The sequence below is a fragment of the Poecilia formosa genome, unplaced genomic scaffold (assembly GCF_000485575.1).
Source record: "Poecilia formosa unplaced genomic scaffold, Poecilia_formosa-5.1.2 Scaffold350, whole genome shotgun sequence".
Classification (NCBI taxonomy): domain Eukaryota; kingdom Metazoa; phylum Chordata; class Actinopteri; order Cyprinodontiformes; family Poeciliidae; genus Poecilia; species Poecilia formosa.
The window spans coordinates 206,344-231,852 of record NW_006800289.1 but is presented as its reverse complement, the minus strand read 5'-3'; the positions used below and the strand labels follow the sequence as shown (position 1 = coordinate 231,852).

Below are 25,509 nucleotides of genomic sequence, written 5' to 3'. Positions count from 1 at the left end.
AAAAATGCTTTGTGTGTGAATTTACAGATATGTTGCATCACTCTGCAAAAAACAAAAAAAAAAACAAAAACAGACTGAATGACGCAAAACTAAACAAAATAGTTGCATTAAAATAATTTCTTCTTTAATCCTTGACCCTCCTTTTAAAATTGTAAAAACATATTTTAAAAAAAAAGGCAAGTACTTTTGTTTACAAGGGAATCGCCCCCATATTCCCACCTTTGTCCTCAAGTTGGCAAAAATATATATTAACAGCAATAAGTTACAATTCATTCTAACTCATTTAACAACTGCTCCATTTATTGTTCATCTCCCATAGGAAGTTCAGTTCAATGCATCTTTATTGAAAACATTTTAAATAACTTTTTAATAATAGTAAAAAAAAAAAAAAAAAAGGCTAAGGAATAATAATACTGTCCTTGGTGAGTGCAGTTTGAGCAGAGATTCGCTGAGCCTCTCTACATGTGGTCTAAGGAGTTGTGGTTCATGTTCTGGCCCATCGGGTCGGGACCGCCGGCGCCAGCCGGCCCGTGCAGACTGGCCATGCCGCTCAGCTGGGAGAGCATGGCGCTCTGGTCGGAGCCAAACTGCTCCATGGCGTTTTGCTGCTGGCTTTGCTGCTGCTGCGGCTGCGGCGGGGGAACCACCATCCCGGGGTGGTGCTGGTTCAGGTGGCCCGGGTGCGGCGAGCCCGTCTGCACCTGCGGCGAGATGTGATGCGGCGACGGCTGAGGCTGCATGCGCGGAGACGGGCTGGAGTGAGGCGGCTGGGACTGCGGCCGTGGCGAGGGCTGCGGTGAGCGCACCTGGTTGGCGAGCGATGTCGGCAGCGCCTGGCCCTGCAGGTGGGGGTGCGGCGACGGTGCCATCTGCTGCGGCGGCAGTGGCTGCTGGGGGCTCATGGGGTTGCTGTGTTGGGCGGGCGAGCTGCCGGGGCCGAGGTGGTGCTGCTGCTGCTGCTGCTGCTGCTGCTGCTGCAGCAGCCTCTGCGGCAGAGTTTGTTGGAAAAGCGTCTGGGAAGAGGGAGGGGTGGGCCCGCCCTGGGGAGGCTGCGTGCCTTGAGGCGGTTGCTGAGCAACGCCTCCGCCTCCTGGACCCGCGTCGCCGCTTTGGAGGGCAGCCATGCTGTTCTGCTGCTGCTGCTGCTGCTGCTGCTGCTGCAGCTGGAGCTGCAGCCTCTGCTGCAGGGCGACCGTGACCTGCTGCTGGGCAGACCCTGGGTATCCCTGTGCCTGCTGCCCCTGGGGGCCTCCGGGGGGCCCCTGCCCCATGAATGCCTGCCCCTGGGGGGGCTGCGGCTGCTGGAACTGACCGTGATTCATCCCCATCTGTTGCTGCTGCTGTTGCATCTGTTGCTGCTGTTGCATCTGTTGCTGCTGCTGTTGCATCTGCTGCAGCTGCTGCCGCCTCATAAGCAACTCTCGCACCTGGAGATTGTTGATGTTTCCCATCTGCGACCCCTGACCTTGCATACCTCGCCCCACCCCTTGCTGCTGCTGCAAACTGCTCAGCATTGGCCTCTGTTGCTGCTGTTGCTGCAGCTGTTGCTGCTGATGCTGCAACTGCTGCTGCTGATGCTGCTGCTGCTGCAGCTGCTGCTGCTGATGCTGCAGCTGCTGCTGCTGATGCTGCAGCTGCTGCTGCACCTGCTGCAGCTGAGACATGGAAGCCATGCTGATGTTGGCTCCTCCCTGACCGCCCATGTGCATCCCTGGCTGGCTGCTGCTAGCAGCGTTCATGTTCACCTGCGGATTGACTCCAGGCATGGGGTGTCCAACCGGCCCCCCGGTGGGGCCTGGACCCCCTCCTGGGACGCCGTCCGCTCCGCCGGGGCCACCCTTGTATTTTGAGGCTCGTTGCTTGATGAAAGCAGCCATGAGCTGCGGGTTGGAGCGCAGGATGTTGAGGACCTGCTGCTGCTGCAACGGAGAGCTGGGGGAGCGCAGGGTGCGGAGGAGCTCCTGTAGAGCCGCTTGGGGGATGTTCCCCCCAGCAGACCCTTGCTGCTGCTGCGCTATGTTCATCATGGCAGCATGCCCCTGAGCTGTTTGATGTGACGGCTGCTGCTGCTGCTGTTGTTGCTGCTGCTGCTGCTGCTGCTGCTGCTGCTGCTGCTGCGCTGCCATCATGGCTTGATGGCTCATCTGGTTCATCATCGCCTGCCTTTGCTGCGGTGGAATCCCTGGTCCGGTCCACTGCTGCTGCGGCTGCTGCGGGTTCTGCAGCGGCGCACCCATCCTCTGTGGTGGCAGGTTACCCTGCGGCGGGGGTTGCTGCTGCATGTGCCCGCCAGCGGCCATTATCCCCTGCATCGCACCCTGCTGCTGATCCATGTGGGCTCTTACAGCCGTTTGGTTTTGTGGCTGCATCCCCTGCGGTCCGACCATCCCCACGGAGCCGCCGTGCCCCATGGCCATCTGCGGCGGCTGACCCGGCTGGTGGTGCGGGTGAGACGGCATCATGCCCGTCGCTGCTGCTGCCGCCGCCGCTTGCCTCTGCAGGCCCAGCCTCCTTTGGGCGTCGGCCACCTGCTGGATCTTCAGGGCTATCTCCACGGCTGCAGGTGGGGGGCCGGACGGGGGCGGCTGGCCAGGAGGCTGCTGCCCCGCCGCGTTGCCGGGCATCACACCCCCACCGGGTTGCTGAGGCGGCGTCGACGAGCCCATCAATGGTTTCCCCTGGGATTGGTGGATGGGCGAGGAGCCTGGCGGTCTGGCGGCATACGGCGGGTGGGGGTTGCCCCCCGGGACGCCTTGCTGCGCCATCTGAGTAAGCATCTGCTGCTGCTGCTGGGGAGAGTTCATCATCCCTCCTGCTGCAGCCGCTCCGCCGCTCATCTGCTGGAACTGGTTCAGTGGATGTTGGGTCGGCATCGCTCCTTGCTGCTGCTGCATCCCGTTTCCAGGACCCATGCCCTGCGCCTGGACAGGGGGCATGTTCTGAGTCGGGGTGTGGGGAGTCGGCGGCTGGGTGCCGACCGACGTGGGCGTACTGGGCGCCGTGGCGCTGTTGGCTCCCGGCGACGGCAGCCCCACCATGGGTCCCCCGGGCGGCGCCCCCGCAGGCTGGCCCACCCGCTGCATGGTGGCCATCCTCCTCCTCAACATCTGTGCCTGCTGCAGCCGGTGCTGCAGCTGCTGCTGCCGGAGCTTCTGCTTGATGTTCAGGCAGAACGGGACGGGGCATTTGTTCTCCTGGCAGTGCTTGGCGTGGTAGCAGCACAGCGCGATCAGCTGCTTGCAGATGGGGCAGCCGCCGTTGGTCTTGCGCTTGCAGCCTTTGGTGTGCTGCACGACACGCTTCATCTTCTGACAGGACGGGAGGGAGCAGTTGGCGTTGCGGCACTGGCACGCGTGGACCAATGACTGGATGCAGCGCTGGATGCTGAGGCGGCGGGAGTCGCCCGGACTCTGAGTGGCCGCCGCCGCCTGGTTGTTGCTGTCGTCGTCCAGGCCGAGCCCCAGTTTGTCCATCTTGTGATTGTGGCCTTTAGTGTTGTAGCAGGTGATGCACAAGTCATAATCCTGAAGGAAAAAAAAAAGTCTTAAAAAAATGTATAAAGTAGATATTATTATAACATGTTGTTTGCACTTGTCACCAAGTCACATTTAAGACCTTTTCAGATCTTTCTAATGCCACCTTGAATGAAATTCTGCCGAGCCACCAGTGAATTTCGTGCATGTGAAATTTTGAGCTCGTCCATGTAGATGTGCATATGTGGGCAAATTGTAGGGTGAGACGCAAATAATTAGCCAGGAAGGACATATTAGCAGCTAGTTGGCGGTTTGCCTCAAAAGACTCTCAGAACGTAATGAAGACGTCTGTGTGTGACTCAATTTTTGCCTGATTTTTGCTTGTCTTGTGAGAAAAACAAGATTAAATGGTTTTTTCATGATCAAATTTAAGACCTGTGATTAACATATGCTAGGCCAACACATTTAAGGCCTTAATTTAGCTAAATGAATTTACAGGGTTTGTGCAGGTTTCACCAACTCAAACTAAAGACTTTTTAAGGCCATTATAATTTAAATTTAAGACCTGTTTCAAAACAGAAATGTACTAAAGAAACAGCCTTAACCCCTTCAGTGACAGGCTCTTTTGTACAGAATGAATGCAGCATTGTATGAGTTGGAAATAAAAATGATCCCGTGGCGAAGACAAATGTCGTCCAGCCAACTGGCAATAAAATTGCTCTTAAACCATAACAAACACAAAAAAAGCAAGCTAGCTAGAAAAGTTTGTTTCCTTTCTACTGAAGGAAATAAACCAATGTTTCCTGCTACTATGTCTATATACCTTATATATAATAAAGCTATATATTAGCTATGTAGCTAATAAACCTTTTGCCAGCTAGCAATGGTATATTAGCAGCTATTTACCATTAGTAGAGTCACAGAAAGCAATGAAAAAGTGACTCAAGCGTTTGCCTGACAGAAAAGTTAAACAAGAAAAATAGACTACATAGAATATACGAGATTAAATAATATATCATCACACAACTTAAGACTTGTGATTAATGTATTTAAGGCCAACTTAACTCTTTTAAACTAATTTAAGTCATTTTAAGGCCTTAATTTTAGACACATCCTGTGTATATTTTGTAGTTTCCTGGTGGAAACGTGGGCATTCTTACCTCACAAACGGTGCAGTGGAAGCGGGTCTCCACGTGATGTTTGCACTCGTTGCAGGTGTAGACGAAGCGGTCCTGGCTCTGGTTGTGGAGCTCCACCAGCATGCACATGGAGCTCCACATGGACCTCCTCAGGGAACTGAACTCCAAGTGCTTGTCGCGGGCCAGGGTCAGGAAGGCGTCGCGGCCGTCCATCAGGTCGCAGGCCATGAGGGGGTCGGGGTCGGTGATGGGGGGCAGTGAGTTGGCGGTGGGGCCGGCGATCAGGCGGATGACGAAGAAAACCTGCCAAAATAAAAGAGAAATCTTGAGGGAACATTTCCTGAAAACGGCCTTACTTTTTTCAACGTTTCAAACTTTTATATAGAACACACTAAAGTTTATGGGTGTGATAAAAAAGAAAAAGAAAAGACATACCTCTTTGTGTTTCTCCATGGTGGCGTAGAGTTTCTGGGAAAGGTCGTTGGAAACGCTGGGCATCCCCGGCTTCTTCTTGTTGGCTCGACTCAGGCTGCTCTTGTTCTTGTTCGCCTTTTTATTGTTCTTCTTTTTGGCGTTCTTGCTGTCTCCTTTTGTGGCCTGTGGACGTTTAAACGAAGACGGAGTCAATAGCCGTCCCGAGGCGGCAGCGAGACGAGACCGCAGCGGATTCTTGTTCTGACTCACGTCGGTGCTCTCGTTGGAGGTGCTGCTCTCCTCCCTCTTCCTCTCCTCCTCCTCCTGCTCCAGCTCCTTGATGCTCTCCTCCAGCACGTTGGGCCAGAAGTCGCCCTCGAAGTACGGCAGCTCCTTGGCACTCGTCAGGCGGTCTTCTGTCGCCTGCTTGAAAATGTCCTAAAAGTTCCCAAATAAAAAAAAAAAACAGATGGAATGAAAAAGGAGCAGCAAAAGCAAACGAGGTGGATCAGCAGTCATCTCCACTAAATTGATGTTAGCATGTTATGACAGCCACAAGACACACAGCAACAATCTTCAGTCAGAGGCTTATTCAGATTTGTGACTTTTGATGTTGTGACGTGACGAAACGTCAAAAATTAAAAACTTTTACCAAGTTTGGTTTCTTTAAAATCTACCCTGAAAACAAAGCGGAGCCGTATTCCCGATCGAAGGCGTCACCTTATAGTCGTGGACGATTCGCTCAGCGACAGCCTTGTCCAGCATCTTCTTGTACCACTCCTGCAGCCGCTTGGGCTTCGGGATCTTCTGGTCCGGCGGGTGACAGTGGAAGATGTAGTCGTCTCCCTCGCTGGGAGGACACGCCCAAATGTGTCCCGTCGTATACCTGAGATCGCAAAACAGTTTTGAGTTTAATCTCCGCATATCAAAACCCGCCTTTTACCTTTTACGTTTTTCCCAAGCGCCCTTTGCCGTCTTACCCGAGTCTCTTGACGTACTCCAGGTAGCCCAGCAGGATCTCGTGGTAGACGGCGGTCCTCAGGTGTCGCGGTTTAAAAAAGTGCACGCTGTCCAGGTACGAGATGTACACCCGTCTCTGGTTGGGCGGTGGGCAGTCGGAGCCGTACTCTTGGACGTGCATGCCGAAGAAACACACGTCAGCTCCGTCAATGTCCTCAAAGGCGAACAGGGCCTTCATCCTGTATGGGAACGACTCGGCCATCTCGCCGTTGTCCACAAACCTGGAAGAAAACGGCCGGGAAAGTCAAGAAAAGATCAGAATAACTTGAAATATATATATGGCTGCCGTTTGTCATATAGCGCGACATACATCACTTGGTGTGACGTTCATAATTTTGATAAACAAACACCTTTGTTAGTATAAAATGAGGTAAATTTCAAGAGAACTATCAAGGAAATTATCAGCGAGGGTCTTATTGACATAATATGAAATATCTTGTACGATTAGGTGTTCTTTGTATGATTAATTAGAAAACATTATCAAATTGTACCACACTAACAGATACGTATAAAGGGAGTTATGATAAAATGTTAATGTAAAACATTTTAATTTAAAACAAAACAGCTTTCATGTCACACCACAGGATAATTTCTAGCACTGATGAAGCAAACTGAGGGGAAAAAATAAATGTAATTTCAATATAAAATCCAAATGAAAAGTACTTTTGGAAAGTTAAAGAGTCACACTAACAAAAAATAAACCTTCATGGGCCGATACAACAATTTTGAAAAAACAAAACAAAAAAACATTTTGCTTGCTTATTTGTCAAAAACTCGCACATAATCCAAGCTTACGGAGAAAGAAACCTGCCGAGCGCTCACCTGGACTTCATGCCCGGCTTGACCTCGACCACCTTGTCCGAGACGTGGACCACCCGGACGGTGACCTCTCCGGACTCGGGGTGGCTCTGCCGCTTGAGGTAGTCGTTCACTCGCGTCTCCAGGTAGTTCCCCAGCTTCGTCTGCGGAAGTCCTGCAACGAAACAAACGAATGAGATGGAAAAATAAAAACTCCCCTCACTAAGGGTCCAGAGTGTCGGCGACGTACGCAACGAAAGCAGAACGTTCGCTTGTACAGCTTCACTTACTTTTGGCTGCATATTTGTTCTCCTTTCGCGTCTTATTGGCCTTTTTCAGGCAGTTGCCGCATACGAAGCTGCGAACCAAAATAAATAAATAAATAAATAAATAAGCTCTTGACACTGGAAAACTGCTCCCATGCTTAGGTGACAAACAGACCACACAGGAAGGGGAGTTTAACTTTAAGGGATCACTGCTCTTTAATAAATATTTCAAAGCCTTTCCCCCTCCCTGACTATTTTTAAAGGACTTCTGAAGAACCAAGACACACTTTGAGCAACAGAGTGTGTGTGCTGTTCACGACGGCCTCCTTACCCTGACGGCCATATGGTTTCATTATGCAGAACGCAGATCTGGTGCATTTTACGACCGCAGTCGATACATTCCACGAGGCTGAGCAGAGACAAAACCAGAGTCAGGAAATGTATATTGAGACGCTCCGGAGCGGAGGCCCGCTGGACGTTCACACTGCGCAGAGTCAAATAACGACACTAGAGGAGGAGGAACACTTACAGCTCAGGGTCGAGCGTGTCGTTCTTCTTTTTCTGGAACTGGTCTTTGTTGATGGAGCTGTGGGGGGAAAAGAAGGGGAATATATTTGATTCTCTGAAGATTGAGTAAAATTATCTGCAAAAGTTACATCCTGATTATTACAGAAAACAAAACTAATAAACGTTAGTCCAGCATGTTTCACAAAAAATAATTTTGAGAAGCAGAAACGGTTTTAAATCCACATTTTTTAGGAGACAAATGAAGTGAAAAGTAGAAGCTGAACTGCTCTATATTATCCTTTTAGCATTTAGACTTCTGGGTCTTGGAACATGTTGGGTTTGTTTATGAGATCCACAAAATATGATCAACTTGAGTATAAACACCACAGATTCAAGTATTTACACAATTCATTTGGATATCTGCTCCGGTGCTAGCCTGCATTCTGCTGCTTAACAGATGAGCCAAACGTTTTAAAAACATGGATGCCTTATTTTAAATCAGTCTAGTTGATGCTACTTTAGTTTTCTGTTTTTGCAAAGTATTTCCAAAAAGACAAACACGTCTGTTCAGCTGGGGAGCGGCAACACCGAGCTATGCTTCGTACAGCCAAGAAAATCCTTCGGGACGTTTTTTGAAACCGTAGCATTTTGAAACGTTGGCGGGCTTCACAGAAGCTACCAGAACATTCCTGCTCTTCAGAAGAAACGATTAAAGTAGTGAAGTAGCCGCTTTGATAAATTGCAAGCATTATTTTTGCAGCAATATTTGTCTTATTTTTATGTCGTGGCAGATTTAGAATCACTATTTTTCATAAACCCCAAAATGCTTTTGTTTTAATCTGAAAATGTTATAGGAAAGAAAGGATTAGTAGCGATTAATCAAATTAATTGTGATTAATCGAACAAATCTTGATTAATCGATTATTTAAATAATCGTCCACTAATTTAATAATTGGTTAATCCTTAACTGGAGTGTAAAGACTCTTAAAAAGTGTCATTTGTTGAAAGAAGAACAGTCAGAGCAAAATTTAAGCCAAAACTGTACAAAAAAAATGTACATGTTGCATTCAAGATGAAACATTTTTTGTAAATATATTCTAAAAAAAAAAAAAAAAAAAAAGAAAGAAAAAAAAACTCCTATTGAGCACCTTTCCCCATCAAATTATTAATTAAAAACATAATGAACAGATTAGAACAGTATATTTTTTTAGCTGAAGATTTTGTGACGAATAATCAGAATGCTATGTTATTGCATTGTAGGCATTAAATTATAATTTTTATGTAAAAAAAAAAAAAAGAAAAAGATTTGATTTGATTAATTGCATATTTTAATACATTTCTAATATTGTGTAAAAATGCTTGGGTGGCTAAATAAAAAATCTGCAGGATGTGAAAATATCCGATTAATCATCAGAATAATCGATTGCTACAACGATTGTTAGCCGCTGCCCTACATTTCTATTTATTAAAGACGACGGACTGCGACTCCTTTAGTAGAGTTAAGTAGGACTTTGAAAAATCTGCTCACACAGTAAAAACCTACAGACAGCTCTGTACTTCTGGCCCATTATCACTTGTATGTACTCAAATCTGCCGACGCAGTCAGTCGGTTTCAGCTGGGTCAGCCGCTACGTTTTGTGTGTTTAAGAGTGTGACGGTACTCACGTCTGAGGCTGGGAGGGGTCGTCCCCCAGGGACACGCTGTCGCCTTGGATTTCGTTGAAACACTTCTCACAGAAGTGGTACCTGTCAGCAAGAAGCCCATATTTTGGTGAACTACACCGTTCGTCATCAGCACAGCCAATCACAGAGAAGGAGCGAAGAAGCAGCCACCAATCAGGGCAGGGCAGGGCGGGGCAGGCCGGGGGAGCGCGCACACAGGTGGAGGCAAGGAGGGCAAGGTAGGTCGTCGCCAGGTAGGTAGTGGCCAATCATGATGCGCGGTTTTTGTGTGGGCGGGTTTTGAGATTGCGCATTAATTTTGGAGTGGATGATTGGTCACACCAAAAGCAGGCCAATGCAGACATCACAAGCATAAAAGAAAGAAAAATAAAACAGGAAGGAGGGGGGAGAGGATGGAGATGGGGGAAAGGTCAAAATGAATTATAAAGAAAAAAAAAACAAAACGGAAAATAAGTTGTTACAGGTTGGACACAAAGACAAAGATGGAGAGACAGAGGGGAAGGGGGGCGAACGGGAGGTGGAAAAAAAAACAACCAACAGAGGACAGAGAGCCAAGGCAAAGCAAAGATTAGCATCAGACATCCAGTGGTAAACAACAACAACAACAACAACAACATTACAGCAACATGAGAGAGCACTGGGAGCCGCGGGGCAGCAGAGCAGCGAGGATACGAGGCTCCAAATATGAAAAGGTGAATGAGGAAAAAGATAAAGCAACAGCGAGCCATCATCCTTTCTGCTCATTCATAAAGCAGACGCCCTTCCTTCTGGTGGAGAAAACAAACGCACCCGGCTCCCGGGCAGAAAACACGCAAGCCCTCGGGCGTTACGGTTTTAGCCAGCGGCAACGAAGCCACTAATAATCTACCGGAAAGGAGAAGGGAGCCCACTTTATGAATGACATGAAAATTTAAAAAACCAAAAAAAACAGTGAACTATGAAGATGGTGATGGTGCCACGGTAAATATTTGAAGCCACAAATCAATCTCTTCTGTGATTGCACTGACTGATGCTTCGCTGCAGGAAATTTATTTAACGTGGGAAAACAAAACGCAACAGACTAGATGATCCCAGCAGCTTCATTTTTTTTGTTTCTCTCAAAAATAAATAAATAAAATAAAATACATGTTCTGAAAGCAGGTTTATCCTGAAAAGGGTCTTACCTGTTCTGGTAACTAAAATAAGAAGCATCGCGTTGGATGGTGCATAATTGTTTTCCGTAGCAGCAAAGAGTTTGGGGAGAAAACTCGTACTGTAAAAGACAAAGAAAACACAAAGAGAAATGTTAGAAAATGAACACAAAGACATTCTTTCCTCAAAAAAAATAAAAAAAATCACACCTGTCCATCTCAGCTTCAAGTTCAGAAATTTCCAATGTTTAAAGTTACTGAAATATGTTTCATAAACAGACCTGAGAACATAGTGTAAATTAAGGGCCCGACTTAAAGTGATTTTTTTTGTTGTTGTTGTTTGGCTTTAAACATTTTTTGTAAAGAAAAAGACAGTGATTTTTTTTATTTTAATTTTTTTTCCCCCAAAATCACTTTTGGAACAAAAATGACTTTGGCCATTATTTTATGAAGGTGGTGATATGATAAGAGCATTGAGGCTGAAGGGATAAAATATCTGTCCACATCAAGAACATCATCAGTAGATTTAACGTAGATCACAGCATCTTGATCCCCTCATTACGGCATGTTTAGAGCCCCATACTTTCCACTCTACCAGGTAAACCCTTGTTTTCCTGAACCCACACACCAAGTAATACCAATCTGATTTACCTTCCTCCCACAGCAGTAGCCCAGCTCCTGCATAACGGGGTCGATCTCCGACTCAAACACCTCGGCCAGCTTGGAGCAGTACTTGTAGACCCGCGACGTCTTTCGGTTGTACAGCCAGGCGTTGTTGAACATCAGCCAGATGTCCTCGATGTACTGCCACGGCTCCTCGTACTGCCCTGTGTCCAACTTGCGCTTAATGGTCGAGAGGTCCATGGGGTTCTTGACGATGTCGAAGTAGTCCTGGATTGGGATGGTCGCCCACGTTAGAGGTCAGGTTGAAGAGTTGAGGAAAAATAAAATAAATAAAAAAGGGAGGGGGAAAAGGAAGAAGATGGGGAAAGAGGAGCCAGGCGGTTGATTCGTAAGTTGGGAGACGGAGGAGGACGAGCAGCGTCGTCGTCGACGTCGAGGAGAGGCATTGCAGGCGGCCGACAGGACCAGAGTAGGGAGAGAAGAGGGTGCAGGGGGACAATGTTGTTGAGCGCTGCAAAGAAGAAGGTTCATGTGCAAACAGAGAGACATGACAACTTCTGCCCTCCAGCTCTCTGCTTTGCACCCAACACTTCTAATCTACCCGCACCATCAGCCGGAAGCCCGATCAGCTGCTGGTAAAATCTACCCAAAGACGCAGGTGGATTTTACAAGCATGTCATCGGTCAAATCGCTACCAATTGGCGCCGAGCTACTGATTTAGAAACACGGCTGAACAAAACCTCCATGATAAGCAACTGACCAGGGTGCAAAGCCATGAAAAGAAAGAGCAACAGGCAGGACGGATCTACGCTTTTAAGCCACAGTGCCAGCAGCATGAGTGGTGATGAGGTGACAGCGCTGAGGACAACAGTGTTGAGGTGAAGCAAACGCGTCGGCGGCTGGAGGGTTCGCCGAGCCGTTTTCCAGTTCGCTTCTCCTGAAAACGCAGCGCCGTTCGACAGAGAAGCGAAGAGGAGGGTGAGCAGAAGAATAGGCTTTTTAGGCGCTCCAACAACGAAGGAAAAAAAAAAAAAAAGACTAATAGGTGTGAGTTTCAAAGAGCAGGGTCCATCTCAGTGTCACTATGGCAACAAGGTATGAAAAGACCCTCGTATCTGGATGGAGCCACTCACACAAACAAACAAGTGATGCATATTAGCAAGACAGCCTGCAGAGCCACACTCCAGTTGTTTGGGCAGAAAAATAAACTAAATGAATCGAGATATTTCAAGATATTTTCAAAACAAAACATTTTGTGCGGCAATATTCGTACAACCACAAACTTCAGTGAATTTTATTGGGATTTTATGTGGTGGACCAACACACAGTGGTGCAGGACAGGCGAGTGGACTGAAAGCGATGCATCGTTTTCATAATTAAGCATGAACTGTAACCATGCGTTTCTTTGCACTCGACTCCCGAGTGACTACATTGCAGAGTGGTGAGCAGAGATAGCTAAAACGTTAGTTGTGATCATAAACATTAGTTCCGCTAACGCTAACACGCTACACCAACATGGTATTTAGCAAAAGCTAATGCTAATGCTAAACCGCCATACGAGCATGGTATTTAGTGGAAGCTAATACTAAAAGGCTATACCAGGAAGCTAATGCTAAGTTGCAATACCAACATAGTATTTAGTGGAAGTTAATGCAATTTAGCATTAGCTTCCAGTAAATGCTTACATGGTAAAATACCTAATAACCTAATAACATGGTATTTAGTGGAAGCTACTGCTAAAGCGCTACAGCAACATGGTATTAATAAGGAGCTAATGCTAAAAAACCAACTTCCTCTCAAATTATATATGTAATTTAAAGACTACAACCAATTTAATTTTGACATTATTATTTACATGTTCTATAATATCCTTGGCTGACCTAACGTAGGTCGATGGTCGTGACTTGGGGGTAAACTTGCAGTCAGTCATCTTGTACCGTTTGTGAAGCTTCTCAATGATTAGTTGTTAGTTTGATACACATGGAAAGCTTAAAATGCTGCTTTACATCTTAAGCTAAAACTTTGCTGCTGTGCACCTTGGTCTGAATTACACTGAGATTAAATTCTGGTCATGTAAGGTATTAATACAAATAAAACTGAAAATCATGTATATTTTATTCCCACATTTAAGCCCTACCAACAAAATCCATTGACGTTTGCGGTTGTAATGCTACAAAATGTGAAAAATGTCAAAGGAAATGAATACTAATGCAAGGCGGTGTAAAAGTTGCATCACTGGACTTTGGAGGACGTGGGAGATGTGGTCTTGCTGATCTGCTACTTTGGTCTATTTTAGATATTTCCAGTCTTGGTGAAATACTGTCGCCTTCAGTTGAGATGCAGTGAAGGCAGCAGAGCCTGTGTGGCCCCCCTCATCCCCCCCCCAGCGCCTCCAACCTGAACACTGTTAAACTGCTGCTGGTGAGGAAATGCGTTAGAAAGCTAGCAATGGTTTATGAGGATGAAATAAATGAATTAAAAAAAAGGTGCAAAAAATGAAGTCGATAAATAAAAGCATCAGGCTCATGAACAGCACATTTTTTTAAATTAATTCCACTTTATGTTTATTGAAATAAAGTGTGCAGCGATCCACTAATAAAGGCTTTTTAGAATCAATGGAAGGCAAAACTGTAATGTTCTTGTAATGTAATAATTGTTCATAAGAGCCACTGCTTTGATTTACAAGCTTAACACAACAAACACACACACACACAAGCCAAAATATCATTTTCTACGCTTTCAGCATGCAATTAAAATAAAAGCAAAACAAAAACCAGCAGCAAAAAGACTAAAAAAAAACAATGATTGTAAAAACTATAGTAACTGTGAAAGAGGGAAAAAATGTACCCACAAAAAAAAAAAAAAAAAAAAAAAAAGACACCAGCAAAAAAAAAAAAGGGTATGCTTGGATGGAGTTGAAGCAAAATGGCAGCCAGTGCAGTCCCTTACCAGGTTAGTTTTGTTACTAGTTCGAATACGTACGGGTATTCCCAGTAACGGGGGGTCCACCGGCTGGCGGAAGGGAAGGGACTCAGGGTCCTGGCGGTATAATGCCTCCAAGGTCGGCATCAAGGCCTGGCGCAGCTCCTCCGGTTTAAAGACTGGAGGGGAAGGTGTGGGGAGAAACAAGATGGATATCAGAACCGCCTGAACCGAGATCTCTGCTGGTCAAAGAGCTGCAGGGTCGACTGGTAGGGAAAATACAAACTGAGTCTTTTATTTACACCCTCAATATGTACAGAATAGAAAATACTGAACCAGGGCTACAATGTAAATATGTGTTTAAAAAAAAATAATAATAATTATTAAGTCCATTTTTAAATTCCTCCATCCTATTAAGCAGATTTATTCTGTTGGGGGGGAATCCCACTTTAGAAAACAACTGTTGGTACCTGTAATAATGTCTTTGGAATAAATGTGATAAAATTCAGAATGTACATTAAAAAATGCTTCAGAGTACCTAAGATAGTCATAGTAATCTGACTTATTAAAGTCTCTGAAACAAAAACTCAGATGGGTTTAGTGTGAAATGATACGATGAACGATGACTGACTGAAAATCTCCTCACTACCTGAGTGTTTCTACACTCAACTCAAAATTTAAGACTTTTTAAGACCTCCATGAATTAAATTTAAGGCCTGTACCATGACAGACATGTACAAAGGAAAACTGGATATTTTATATAGTAGTGCTAAGCTTTATTTTATTTTATTTTTTTTACCCAGAATGCACATATCAACAGAAGTGAGCCAGTGGCGAAGACAAATGTCACCCAACTAACCCAAGGCAGACGCAAAAAAAAAAAAAGATAGCTAGCAAGGATTTGTTAGCAGCTAGTTAGCAGAAGAAGATATAAACCTTTAAAGTTTGGACTTTAACATTAGCTGAGCCAACAATCTGCCCTGCTCAAACCTTATTGAGGTGTTACGATAAACCGTTTAAACTTTTAGACTTGGAACTGGATGAGCAAAACTTCAAAAAGTCTAGTTAGTGTTTTCTAAACGCTCATCGCTTTGACATTGCTCTTACTTTTCTTCTTGCTCTGACTGCTGGCTGAGGAGCTGTTGGTGGCTGGTGACCCTGATCCCTGCTCTTCCTCTTTGGGCTCCTTCTTCACCTCCAGCTTCTTGTCTCCACTCGATGCCACCACCGCCGCCGACCCAGAAGACGTCGACGTGTCCATGGGCTCAGCTTTACGCGCATCTCCTGGCGGCTTCTCGTCCTCAATCTGCGGGGATGTTTAGGAGTATTAGCGCAGGAATGTTTTCCCCTCATTGATGTCAAACATTTATTATGCACAGAGATGAGTTTGGACAATCTTACCTCTGGTTTCTCTTCTTTCTTCACCTCAGAGTGAGCCTTGCACATCTTCCCCTTGCTGTTTCCCTCAGTGTCGCCCCCTGCATCATCCTCCTCCTCCTCCTCCTCCTCCTCTTCTTCCTTTTCCACCTTTACCTTGATGTTGTCCTGGCTCTGAGAAAGGCCCTCTGCGGGAGCGAGCTGGGAGTTGTGGTCGGAGCTGCTTGTAATTGACGCCGGGGACGAAACTTGTCCTTCGGCTGTCAGGGAAGTCTTAGCAGAGAGCTGAGAAGAAGGGAACAGTTTAAGGATCACAAGTGCAGCTTTTTCTATTCAACATTATTCAGGAAAAGTCGGGAGTGAACTCACTGGGGTGTGCGGCAGCGGCGGCGCGTGATCATTCAGGCTCGGGACCGAGGGAATCTGAGCTGCCGGGGGCTCCGGAGATGCAACGCCACCAATCGTTTGCTGTGGAAACTGGTTGGGTTTTTCGGAGTTCGCCATTGGAGCTGATGGAGCGGGATGCAGCATTTGCGACGTTTGTTGTTGTTGTTGCTGCTGCTGCTGCTGCTGATGATGTTGGGGGTGTTGCGGGGTGGCCACTTGCGGTGTGTTCGGGGTCTGTGGCTGAGGCGTCTGAGAGCGGGGCAGCGTAGGTGGCGTCTGATGCGGCTGGGGCGTCAAGCTGCGCGCCGGTGACGGGGAGTTTGTCCGGACGGGCGGGCAGTGAGGGAAGGGGGAGGGCTGAGTGGAGGGCGGGTGGAGGTTGGGCAGCGGCCCTGGACCGTTGCTGTTGGAGGGACCAAAAGATCCCCCGGAGCACGGGACCGAGGGGGCGGACTGCGCCGCCGGGCTGCTGGCGGGGATGGATGGAGGCGTCGACATCTGATTCTGCTGAAGTGGATCAGGCACAAAATGGATATTTCTGTATTAAAGGGGAAGTATTTAGTACTTGTGCCATTTTCTGGCACAATCGAGTAACTATGTTACCTCCAGCTGCTATAGAAATGCTCCATATATCAAATGTGACTTCAAAGAAATTTGACATTTAACACCTTGAAATTGGGCCTCTGCCTCTTTAAAAACTCCTGCTTTTTCTGAAACTCTGCCTTCAAGAAGTTTATGACAGCGCTCCCCTTCAACGGTGTTTTTTCACTCAGAAGCAGCTCGTATAAGGAGCTCAGCTGATGCTCAGCTCCACCAGGTGTTTGCTAATTGCTGTTGGCTAGTCTGAAGGAGCTGAGTGGGTGGAGGGGGCTGCTCTGTGAGGCTGAAGCTCGGAAACTGCAGCTCCGAGAGGGAGCTGCCTGTTGCTAGATCCACCCAGCCGTTTTGCACAGCTGAATGGTTGCCATGGAGATTAGAGAATTTCTCAAACATGCATGAAAGAATCAATTCAATGCTCCAGATATGTTTTTGATAAGGGAATAACATTATAACATGATGTAAAGCTCAATTTTACACGATGCTGCTCCTTTAAAACTTTCCCAAATAGAAGTCAGTGAAACAGGAAAACTGCAGATCTCTTTAGAAGTTTAGGAGATGAACTCCAAGCTGTGACTCTTACAGAAGGCACCGCAGCCTGCACTCCAGGCTGGTTCATCCCAACAGGACCAGAACCGAGACTGGGACTGGAGCCAGGAAACTGGCCTGGAGGAAGGTACTGGGTCTGAAGCTGTGGGGCGCCGGGCTGACCCATCCGTGTTGCTCCCATTCCCATCTGGAAACAACAACAAGCAATGCATCAAATCCTTCATTTCCTTTAAGCAACACAAAGTGCTTTGGTTTCAATCCCCAAAAATGACGTGTGACATCATGAGTCACTCAGGCTAACCTGGTTCATTTGAGGGTTGTGAGGAAGAGGAGGCGTTGACCTCTGACCCATATTCTGCATCCCCATCTGAGCAAACTGAGTCATTCCTAAAAGCATCAAAAGGGAATCAGAATCATTATTAAAATGCCATCATGTTATGATCAGAATCTTCACCTAAAATAAGTAGAAACCATTTGCTTTTAACGACACCAAGTCAGTCGATGTTACTACGAGTTCTGATTCACGTTTTCAGGGTAAACAGACACACCTGGTGGGTTCTGCATCCTGTTGACCATCTGATTTGGACCAGCAGGTCTGATCATGGACGGGTCGGGATGAGGACCATCTGACAGGAGGACAAATCCATCACAAAAACGTTTTTAACTTCAGAACAGAAAACATGTAAGCATCTCTGGCAGGGATGTTCTTGAAAAACATAATAAATCGTGTTTTACTGAAGTAGAAAAACCACTTTGACTTAATAAATAAATAAATAAATAAATAAATCAACATATTTAGTGTGTACGTTTTCTGCAAGGAAAGAAAAAAAATGTATATTTGCGATCCTATAGAATATAAATTCATAGATTGATGCTTAGAAGAGAAAGTCTGATTAAATTAATCATGAAACAAAACATAATTTAAAACTTTGGGTGCTTTTATTTTTAATAGGAGGAACAATAATTATGCCACCAGTTTAAAACAATTAAATGTTCACTTTGTAAAATGACAAAGTGGCCATTTATTGTACCGTTTATCATTTATTGTGATAAAACTTCTTCTGATAATTTTGATTTCTCATTATCTTGACAAATTCTGGTTGATTTTGTTTAAAAACGCTCAGAAATTGTCCATTGTCGAGATTGTTAGCTTTACAATTTTCTCCCGTTTGTTCAAATATCAATAAATTTGAAAATATGATAAAATGCAGTTGATGTAAATCACACTTTTTTATGTAACTGGGGTCCAAGGAAGCAAAGAGGAATGTTTTTTCAAGAGCAGCATTTGTGCTGGTGGGGCTATAAATGCTGTGACACGCAACCTAAAAATAAGTAGTTCTGATTGTGTTTATCATCACAATACAACCACAATATATCGTCATAAAACTTTAAGTCCAAATCAACCCCCTCGAACCTCAACATTTTCCCCCACATTAAATAAAATTTCTCTCATAAAAAGTAGATTTTTGTTTTTTTCTGTGTGAAATTATTTCAAGGTTTTTACTCATTTTTTCCCCCCAACAAGTCTGTCCAATAAATCGTTTACTTACTGGGAGGCTGTCCGGGCGGCCCTGGGGGCCCCGGGGGCTGGACCATGCCAGGCGGACCCTGTGGGAGGCCAGACGTGGGAAGGCAGGGCTGGCCGGGCATCATGCCCTGCTTTTGGAGCCGCGTCCTCCTCTTCTCCTCCAGCTCCTTCTGGATCTTGTAGATCTTCTCTGCCAGAAGGTGGTAGTACTCCGCCTGGACGCAGCACAGCAGGAGGGTGGGAGGGAATTACGCAACACCGACAGCAAACACCCCGCGCTCGCGGCGCATTTTCTTCACCCTCTGCGCGAGGGATGCCTACCCTGCTGTTCGCCGACTCGTACATGTCTCCCTCTACTTTCCGGGCGTAGGCCACCAAGTTCTCCATCCGCCTGTCCTTCAGCGCCGCGGGGTCAGGAGTGGGGAAGATGGCTTGCACTCTGTTCGCATGGAAACACGTTTGAGAAAGTGGAATTTCTCTATGCAGACGATGTGATCAGGTTCCAGGTGCTAAGCTGAAGGACAGAGCCGACTCACAGTTTGTGGACGAGGTGGTTGCGGAGGTCTTGCGTGATGTCTTCATGCCAAGACTTCCTCATCCCAGCGGCCGAAGGGGGTGTGGCCGTGGGCATGGAGCCCAGGCTCCCGACGCCGTCGTTCATCAAGCTGCGGTTGGGAGAGAACCAGACAACAGCTCAACATTTCAGCCACCGTCGACTTTAAAAATTTGTCAAGAACGGTGAACCGCGTCGGTGCGAAGACGGAAAGCCGCAGCCGCTCTTGCCTTTGCGCGTTCATGCTGTGCAGCATGGCGTCCGGCAGCAGCGCAGACTGCTGGTTCGGAGTCTGCACCCCGACGGCACCGTTCACTCCTATGGAGTTACCACCTGGTCGTAAAAGGCAAAGAACAGTTTATTAGGTCAGTTTTATTGGATTCTTATGCAACGTAGTTCATGAATAATAACCGGGGTGAGATCCAACCACCGCCGAGTCAATGCTTTGCAGAACAAGCCTTTTGCTGCAGTTGGAGCTGCTAGTCTAACCAAGACGTGTCTACTGCATCCGCGGCTTCGGCACGTTTCACCGACTCAAACTTAAGACTTTTTAAGACCACTGTGGATGAAATCTAAGACCTGTATTGTGATAGAAATGTACAAACAAAAAAATAAATAAATAGGCAAAAAAAAAAATTTCACTTTTTCAAGATGGGCGTTAAAAAAAGCCAACTGTCTACCATTTTATGGCCCTAGAAATGATTCTGTTCACTCCGTACCACAAGTCAAGAATGGTAAAAATTTGGAAAACAAGTTAGAAAATAAAATAAATAAAATGAGTAGAAAAAAGTCAGAATATTATGACTTTCTCGTATTATTTTGACTTTAAACTCAAAATTTTGTAACATCGTAACTTTATTTTTGCAATTTTATGGCTATTCTCAAAATATTAAGACTTTATTCTCCCATTATTTCAACTTTGTCATCTAATTTTTGTATTTTTACATTTAATGAATTTTGTGGCCCCACCAGTAGCCTAAATAGGGCAAAAAGGGTTTCGGACACCCCTGATCTAAATGCTGTGAGAATCAGAAACGGAACCGACCCAGTGGATTCAGAGTCCTCATTCCCGGCTGTCCGTGAAGGACTTGGTTCGGCATGGCGGCCTGTGGCGTCTGCTGCTGCTGTTGCTGCTGCTGTTGCTGTTGTTGCTGCTGCTGCTGTTGCTGCGGCATCTGGTTGCCCTGGTACGTCAGGCCTAATGCAGCGTAGGCTCTCTCTATGGAGCTCGGGTCGATCTGGTTGGTAGGGTTCAGGCTCGGAGCGCTCGACTGCCCGCCTGGCCCCGCGCCGCCTAAAGAGTTCACTAAGCTGACACTGTTGAGCAGAGCTGCAGCGACACGAGAGAGGAGGGGGGGAAAATGAATATTTGTGATTTTAAACTTGGTTAATCATTACTCGATGGCAGCCAGCAGAGTGAGAAGAGAAACACTCACACTGCTGGTTCCTCTTGTCTCCGGCGTTTTTCAGCGGCAGGCACACGGGACAGTCGTGTCTCGTGCAGTTCTTCCAATGCGAGATGATCTGTCTGGACGAGGCACAGTGTGCAACTGAGGGACGAGACCAAAACAGATGTTTAGGCGAAACGAGCTGAAGTGTGAAAAATAAAGGAGAGAGAGCCGAGCACATGAGTAAAAATGTGACAGAGTGAGACTGAAAGCAGTGACTTGACAAGAAAACGAGGCAAAAAGGGAAAAAATGAGTCAAAACGAAGACAGAAGGCTAAGAAAGATCTTGTGTGAGTCATTCGATGCTATAAAACTACGTCCAGATGGAGGCTCGGAGAGAGCGGGAGAAAAAGACAACCGATGGAGGAACCGCCAGCCGAGGAGCGAATAACTCAACCTAGATACGAGGGGGGAAAACCAGGAACAGACCAGGAAGTGAGAGAAAACAGTGAAAGCAGACCTGGTGCTTATGTTGCGGTGTCCACTAAAACAAAACAAAAAAAACAACACAACGTATAGGAGTTGATGTCATTTATCCGACTCACCCTGGCAGGACTTGCCAGCCTGGCAATGAGTCATGTGGTTGAGCACGTTCTTCATGGTGCGGCAGTGGGGCAGGTTGCATTGCCGCACCTCCCCGTTGGCCTGCTCCCGCCGCTGGCACTTGTGCGCGTGGAGCAACAGGACGAGCTGCTGCTGGATGAGCTTCCGCTTCTCGGGGTCAGCGGTGGGGGGTGTGGCGCCCGGTCCCACCCCGACGGCGTTCAGTCCAACCTGGGCCCCACCGACCGATGCCGCCACGCCACCAACTGCCCCAGACTGCTGCTGCTGCTGCTGAGCAGTCTACGATAGAGAAACAGACGAGTCTTAAACAGGGAGGTCTGTTCCTTGTCGAGTCTCACGCCACCAATACCAGGAGCAGATTTTAGCTTTTTCCGCCCTATCCTCATTACCAAGCATAGACTTATTTGGTATCCATAGAAACATCAGACAATTGGCTGAAAGCTGGTAAAAAAAAAACAACAAACATTTGAGTTGAACAGGAAGCATTTTTGTTCATGCACAAGGGCTGCGGCAGGACAGACGTCAGTGACCAGGAGCCTACATCGAAAAGACATTGTACGGAGCTCCGGTAGTGCCCGAAAAAAAAAAAAGAGGATATTTTGGTGGTATTCTTTTTTAAGTCTAATGAGCCTAAATTTAATGTAATGTTTTTTTCTACTTTTGAAAGACACTGGATTTAAAAAAAAATAAAATAAAATTTTAGTTGGAGTCAAATAAAACAATTTCTTCTTATAAGTGGATAAAAATGAATGTGGGCATTTCAAAAAATAAATGAAAAACGAGCAATTTTATGCATGTAAAAATACTTAAAAACCAGAAATCCCCAGTTTTTTTTGGGCAAAAACCTCTATAACTTTTCTTTAGATTGCCTCAGCTACATCAATCCAAAAGCCCGTAGCCTTATTTATGATGGTTCTAAATGGTTAATATGTGTTTCACGCACAAAAAGAATCCTAATTATGTAATGCTCCATTCTCATTTTCTCTGAACCTATCGCAGCTGCTGTGACACAAAGTGTTAGCTTTATTTTGACACCAAGATTATTGAAATAGAGGTTGTAATTGGTGGGAAAAACTCAATTAAACTTGAGTTAATTTAAACATGCTTCAGAAATCTTGTAGTGTTTATGCCAAAACAAACATTTGTAAGACTGAGTCTAATAACACAAAAAATATAATCCTGTCATTTTGGCTGGTTTTGAGTAATTAGTAGAAACAAAAAAAGGGAAACTCCGTTTCTTTTTCTGTTCTCGTAAATCTTAAGATTTGCGCTAAATTTAATACATCTCACAAGTGGAGAGCCCACCAATTCTTATGTACTTTTGCTTTTTTTTTTTGCCAGAATTTTAAAAATTTATGTAAATGAATGAAAAAAGCTAGTAATGAGCTGTTAATATTCGTCAATGAATGCATCGCCAAAGCAAGGGAAGCAAACCAATAAATAGATTATCTTGTTTTAACTTTATGTGCTGTTGGGAACAATCTGCCTTAAGTGCTAACGTTTATAGTTGGATATGCTGCCGTTCTCCTCTATGTTTACTCCAAACAGGACGTGGATTATAGTCATGTGACTTTAAGAGATGCAGCAACGGTAAACACTGCTAACAAGTTAATCGAATCTAAAGTAAGGAGTATCTGCATCGGTCGCTGTTGGAAACCCCTTTTTGTCTCAAAACAAAACAAACCCAAAAAGAGAGGACAGCACAATTTATGCTTTGACTCCTTAAACAAGGCGGAAAATTATAGCTGTTTGTGAGCATAAAGTTAATCAGCTCAAGAAAACGCTTTCTGCAGCGGTTTTATTAGTTTTGACTCATTTCACACAAAAAAAAAAAAAAAAAAAAAAAATGATATTGTGACCCAACCAACACTGGTGAGAGCTGATAAAAGTGAAAGTTGCTGATTTTTAGGGCTGTAATTATTAATCGGATTTAATAATGATAAATCAAATAATTAGTCATTACTTAATTTAATAATTAATCAGTAACTGGAGTTTACAGACTCAAAAAAAGCCAATTGGCTGAAAGAACATACTCAGAACAGTACTAAACACAAAACTGCAAAGAAAAAAAAAGGTTTCCTGCATTTTTAACAACAAAAAAAATAGTTCACTTAATCGTTTACAAAAGGAACCAAATTATTTCCATCTATTTATGCATTTCTAATTTCTGAAAAATACAATTAATTATCAGAATAATTAATAGATTACTAAATATAGATAACTAAAATAATTGTTGATTGCAGAACTACTGATTTCATTCACTCACTGACACAAATGTGTACCGTTTTGTTGTTTCTGATCTCTCTCTGCTTCCTTTTTAAAACCAACAGTGTGCCGACTGTTGCGTCCGATATCACGTCACTAACATAAGGCTCAAAGCTCTAACCAGCCAGTAAGTAGAAAGCGATATCTGTGAGAGAACACAAGTAAAACAAATCCTACCATCCCCGGAATGCCTTGACCAGGAGGTGTCTTTTTGTCCATGTTGAACTGGGCGGCCATAGCGCTGGGCAGGCCTGCTTTATTCTGGAGTTGTGGGCCCAGCCCCTCTCCAGGCAGCCCCTGGCCAGCAGAATGGCTGTATGGGCCACCGTAGGACCCCGCGTTGGCCATCAAATTCATCTGGAGAAGGATGGAGGAAAAACACAGAACACAGCATGAGGGAAAAGAGGACGAGTGATGGTTTCTCCGTACGCTTTGCTTTTTGAAAATCCCAAATACATCTGGGGGAGGCGGGACAGAGAAAAGCAAAAAATATTTCAGACTTATTCACAGCTAGATGCAGGAAAACGGCTCAATCCTGCCACTTACGGTTAACGGAGATGCTTCTGTACTTGCTTGGGAGAAAAATCACAACTGTAATGTGGTGTTCTGACTAGCAGGGAGGTTAACCATCGATACCACAGAGCTAACTGTGCAGCAGCTGCGAGTCCCGACACATGACCGCACTCTTCCCTGCACCTGCTGTAGAAAAACTCATCCTCAGAGTTTGAGCGCAAACTACAGCTTCTTACCTACCCATTTAACTGTGTTAACAAAAACATCACTGCCTTTTTTAACTGCAAACGTACACGAAGTCAATCGCTTCAAACCTTAACACAAGCCACAAACATTTTATGAGCTTTTTATGATATTTCTAAAATTAAGAGCATGTTTAGTTGTCATATTAAGGCAATAAAAGCAGAGGCGCCCGTAAGGGGAGCCCAACGGAGGGCCGTGGCCCCGACCGAAAAATGATGCCCCCCGACCCCTCCTCCAGAGAATCATGTCCAGGTCATACAGTCATTTTCTTCAATCAATACATAAAAATAAAAGCAATGTATATAAATATTTATACATTATATTTTAAAAAAAAGTTTTATATAAAAAAAAAAAGATAAATTTTTAGGGGCACCATTGCGATCAAGTCAAATACATCAAACGGTGAACTAAATATGCATATAAAATTAACTTCCACCTAAATTCCTAAAGTCTGGTTTGGTACCTACCTGCTTCAGTGCACCGGGCTGATGTGGTCTCATCCCCGCTTGACCCCCAGCTCCCAGGGTTGGACCGCCCTGCTGCTGCTGCTGCTGCTGCTGTAAGGTCTCTGCCAAAATATTACTATTGCTACCCATTCCCGTGTTGCCAGGGTAACCCATTCTGGGCGAGCCATTCACAACCTGCCCCCCTATAAGCCCTTGGTGTGGGTGCTGCTGCTGTCCAGCGGTGCCCTTCTGGACACCCATCATGGCCGTCGCCCTGTTCGGCACCATGCCAACCTGCTGCATTAGTCCAGGTTGCGGCTGCTGCTGCTGTTGGCCCTGATGGTGCATGCCTTGAGGTCCACCGACTCCCCCCATCATCGCCATGGAAGCCGCGGAGGGAGCACTGTTGGAAGCGGGGGCCCCCGGCTGCGTCGGCGCCCCAGCGCGCAGCAGTTCCGACAGCTGTTTGTGTTTGGAGGCCGCATCCTGAACCCCTCCGCCGAGCCCCCCGAGGCTGGTGTGGAACTGGCCGGAGTCTCCTCCGTTCGTCAGCCCCGGGTCCGAGGAACTGATGAGCTCGTCCGGCAGGTCATGCTCCAGGTCAAAGAATGAACCAAAGTCTAGGTAAAAAAAAGAAATCAATCAAGAAAATGGTTCATTGTTTTTTAAACACTCAAGCCTTGTGTGGCGCCACATAACTTAAAAAGTTAGTGCCTTGCAAAGATATTTAGCCTCCTTGTACTTTTTACGCATTGTCATGTTACAATCACAAGTTGCAATGTGTTTTAATCAGGATTTTACAATCAAACATACTTTTTCCAATTAACAGAATTTTTTGGTTTTGAAGATTTAATTTTTGAAAAACTTTTTTGATTTTTTTTTTTTTACTTATACATTCCTTAGGTTTTCATAGTTCATAGTGATGTTAATCCAGAGCTACTGTCTTGTTTGACGTGTTTTATAGCACATTTTACAGCTAATTTTTTTTCCCCCACTTTGAATTTTGGTCAACTTAAAGACGGAATGATTCAGATAAAAGTCATTTTATTTAATATATATATTA

The 25,509-nt window shown here is 45.5% G+C and overlaps 1 protein-coding gene across 1 annotated transcript; it reads right to left on the bottom strand.

Moving 5' to 3' along the window:
- Positions 1 to 272: 272 nt before the first annotated feature.
- On the bottom strand, positions 273 to 25,085 carry ep300b (EP300 lysine acetyltransferase b; the record flags this gene model as incomplete). Its single annotated transcript, XM_016661919.1, has 29 exons — positions 273 to 3,524; positions 4,634 to 4,915; positions 5,048 to 5,209; positions 5,297 to 5,464; positions 5,747 to 5,912; positions 6,007 to 6,267; positions 6,869 to 7,019; positions 7,135 to 7,202; positions 7,442 to 7,519; positions 7,640 to 7,696; positions 9,283 to 9,363; positions 10,464 to 10,552; positions 11,082 to 11,321; positions 14,037 to 14,155; positions 15,084 to 15,282; positions 15,378 to 15,638; positions 15,723 to 16,244; positions 16,921 to 17,073; positions 17,188 to 17,273; positions 17,435 to 17,512; positions 18,437 to 18,629; positions 18,736 to 18,853; positions 18,951 to 19,079; positions 19,198 to 19,300; positions 20,013 to 20,297; positions 20,404 to 20,517; positions 20,961 to 21,258; positions 23,422 to 23,601; positions 24,468 to 25,085. Coding segments are annotated over 29 exons (8,325 nt in total), but the record flags the coding sequence as incomplete, so codon positions are not given.
- Positions 25,086 to 25,509: the final 424 nt, after the last annotated feature.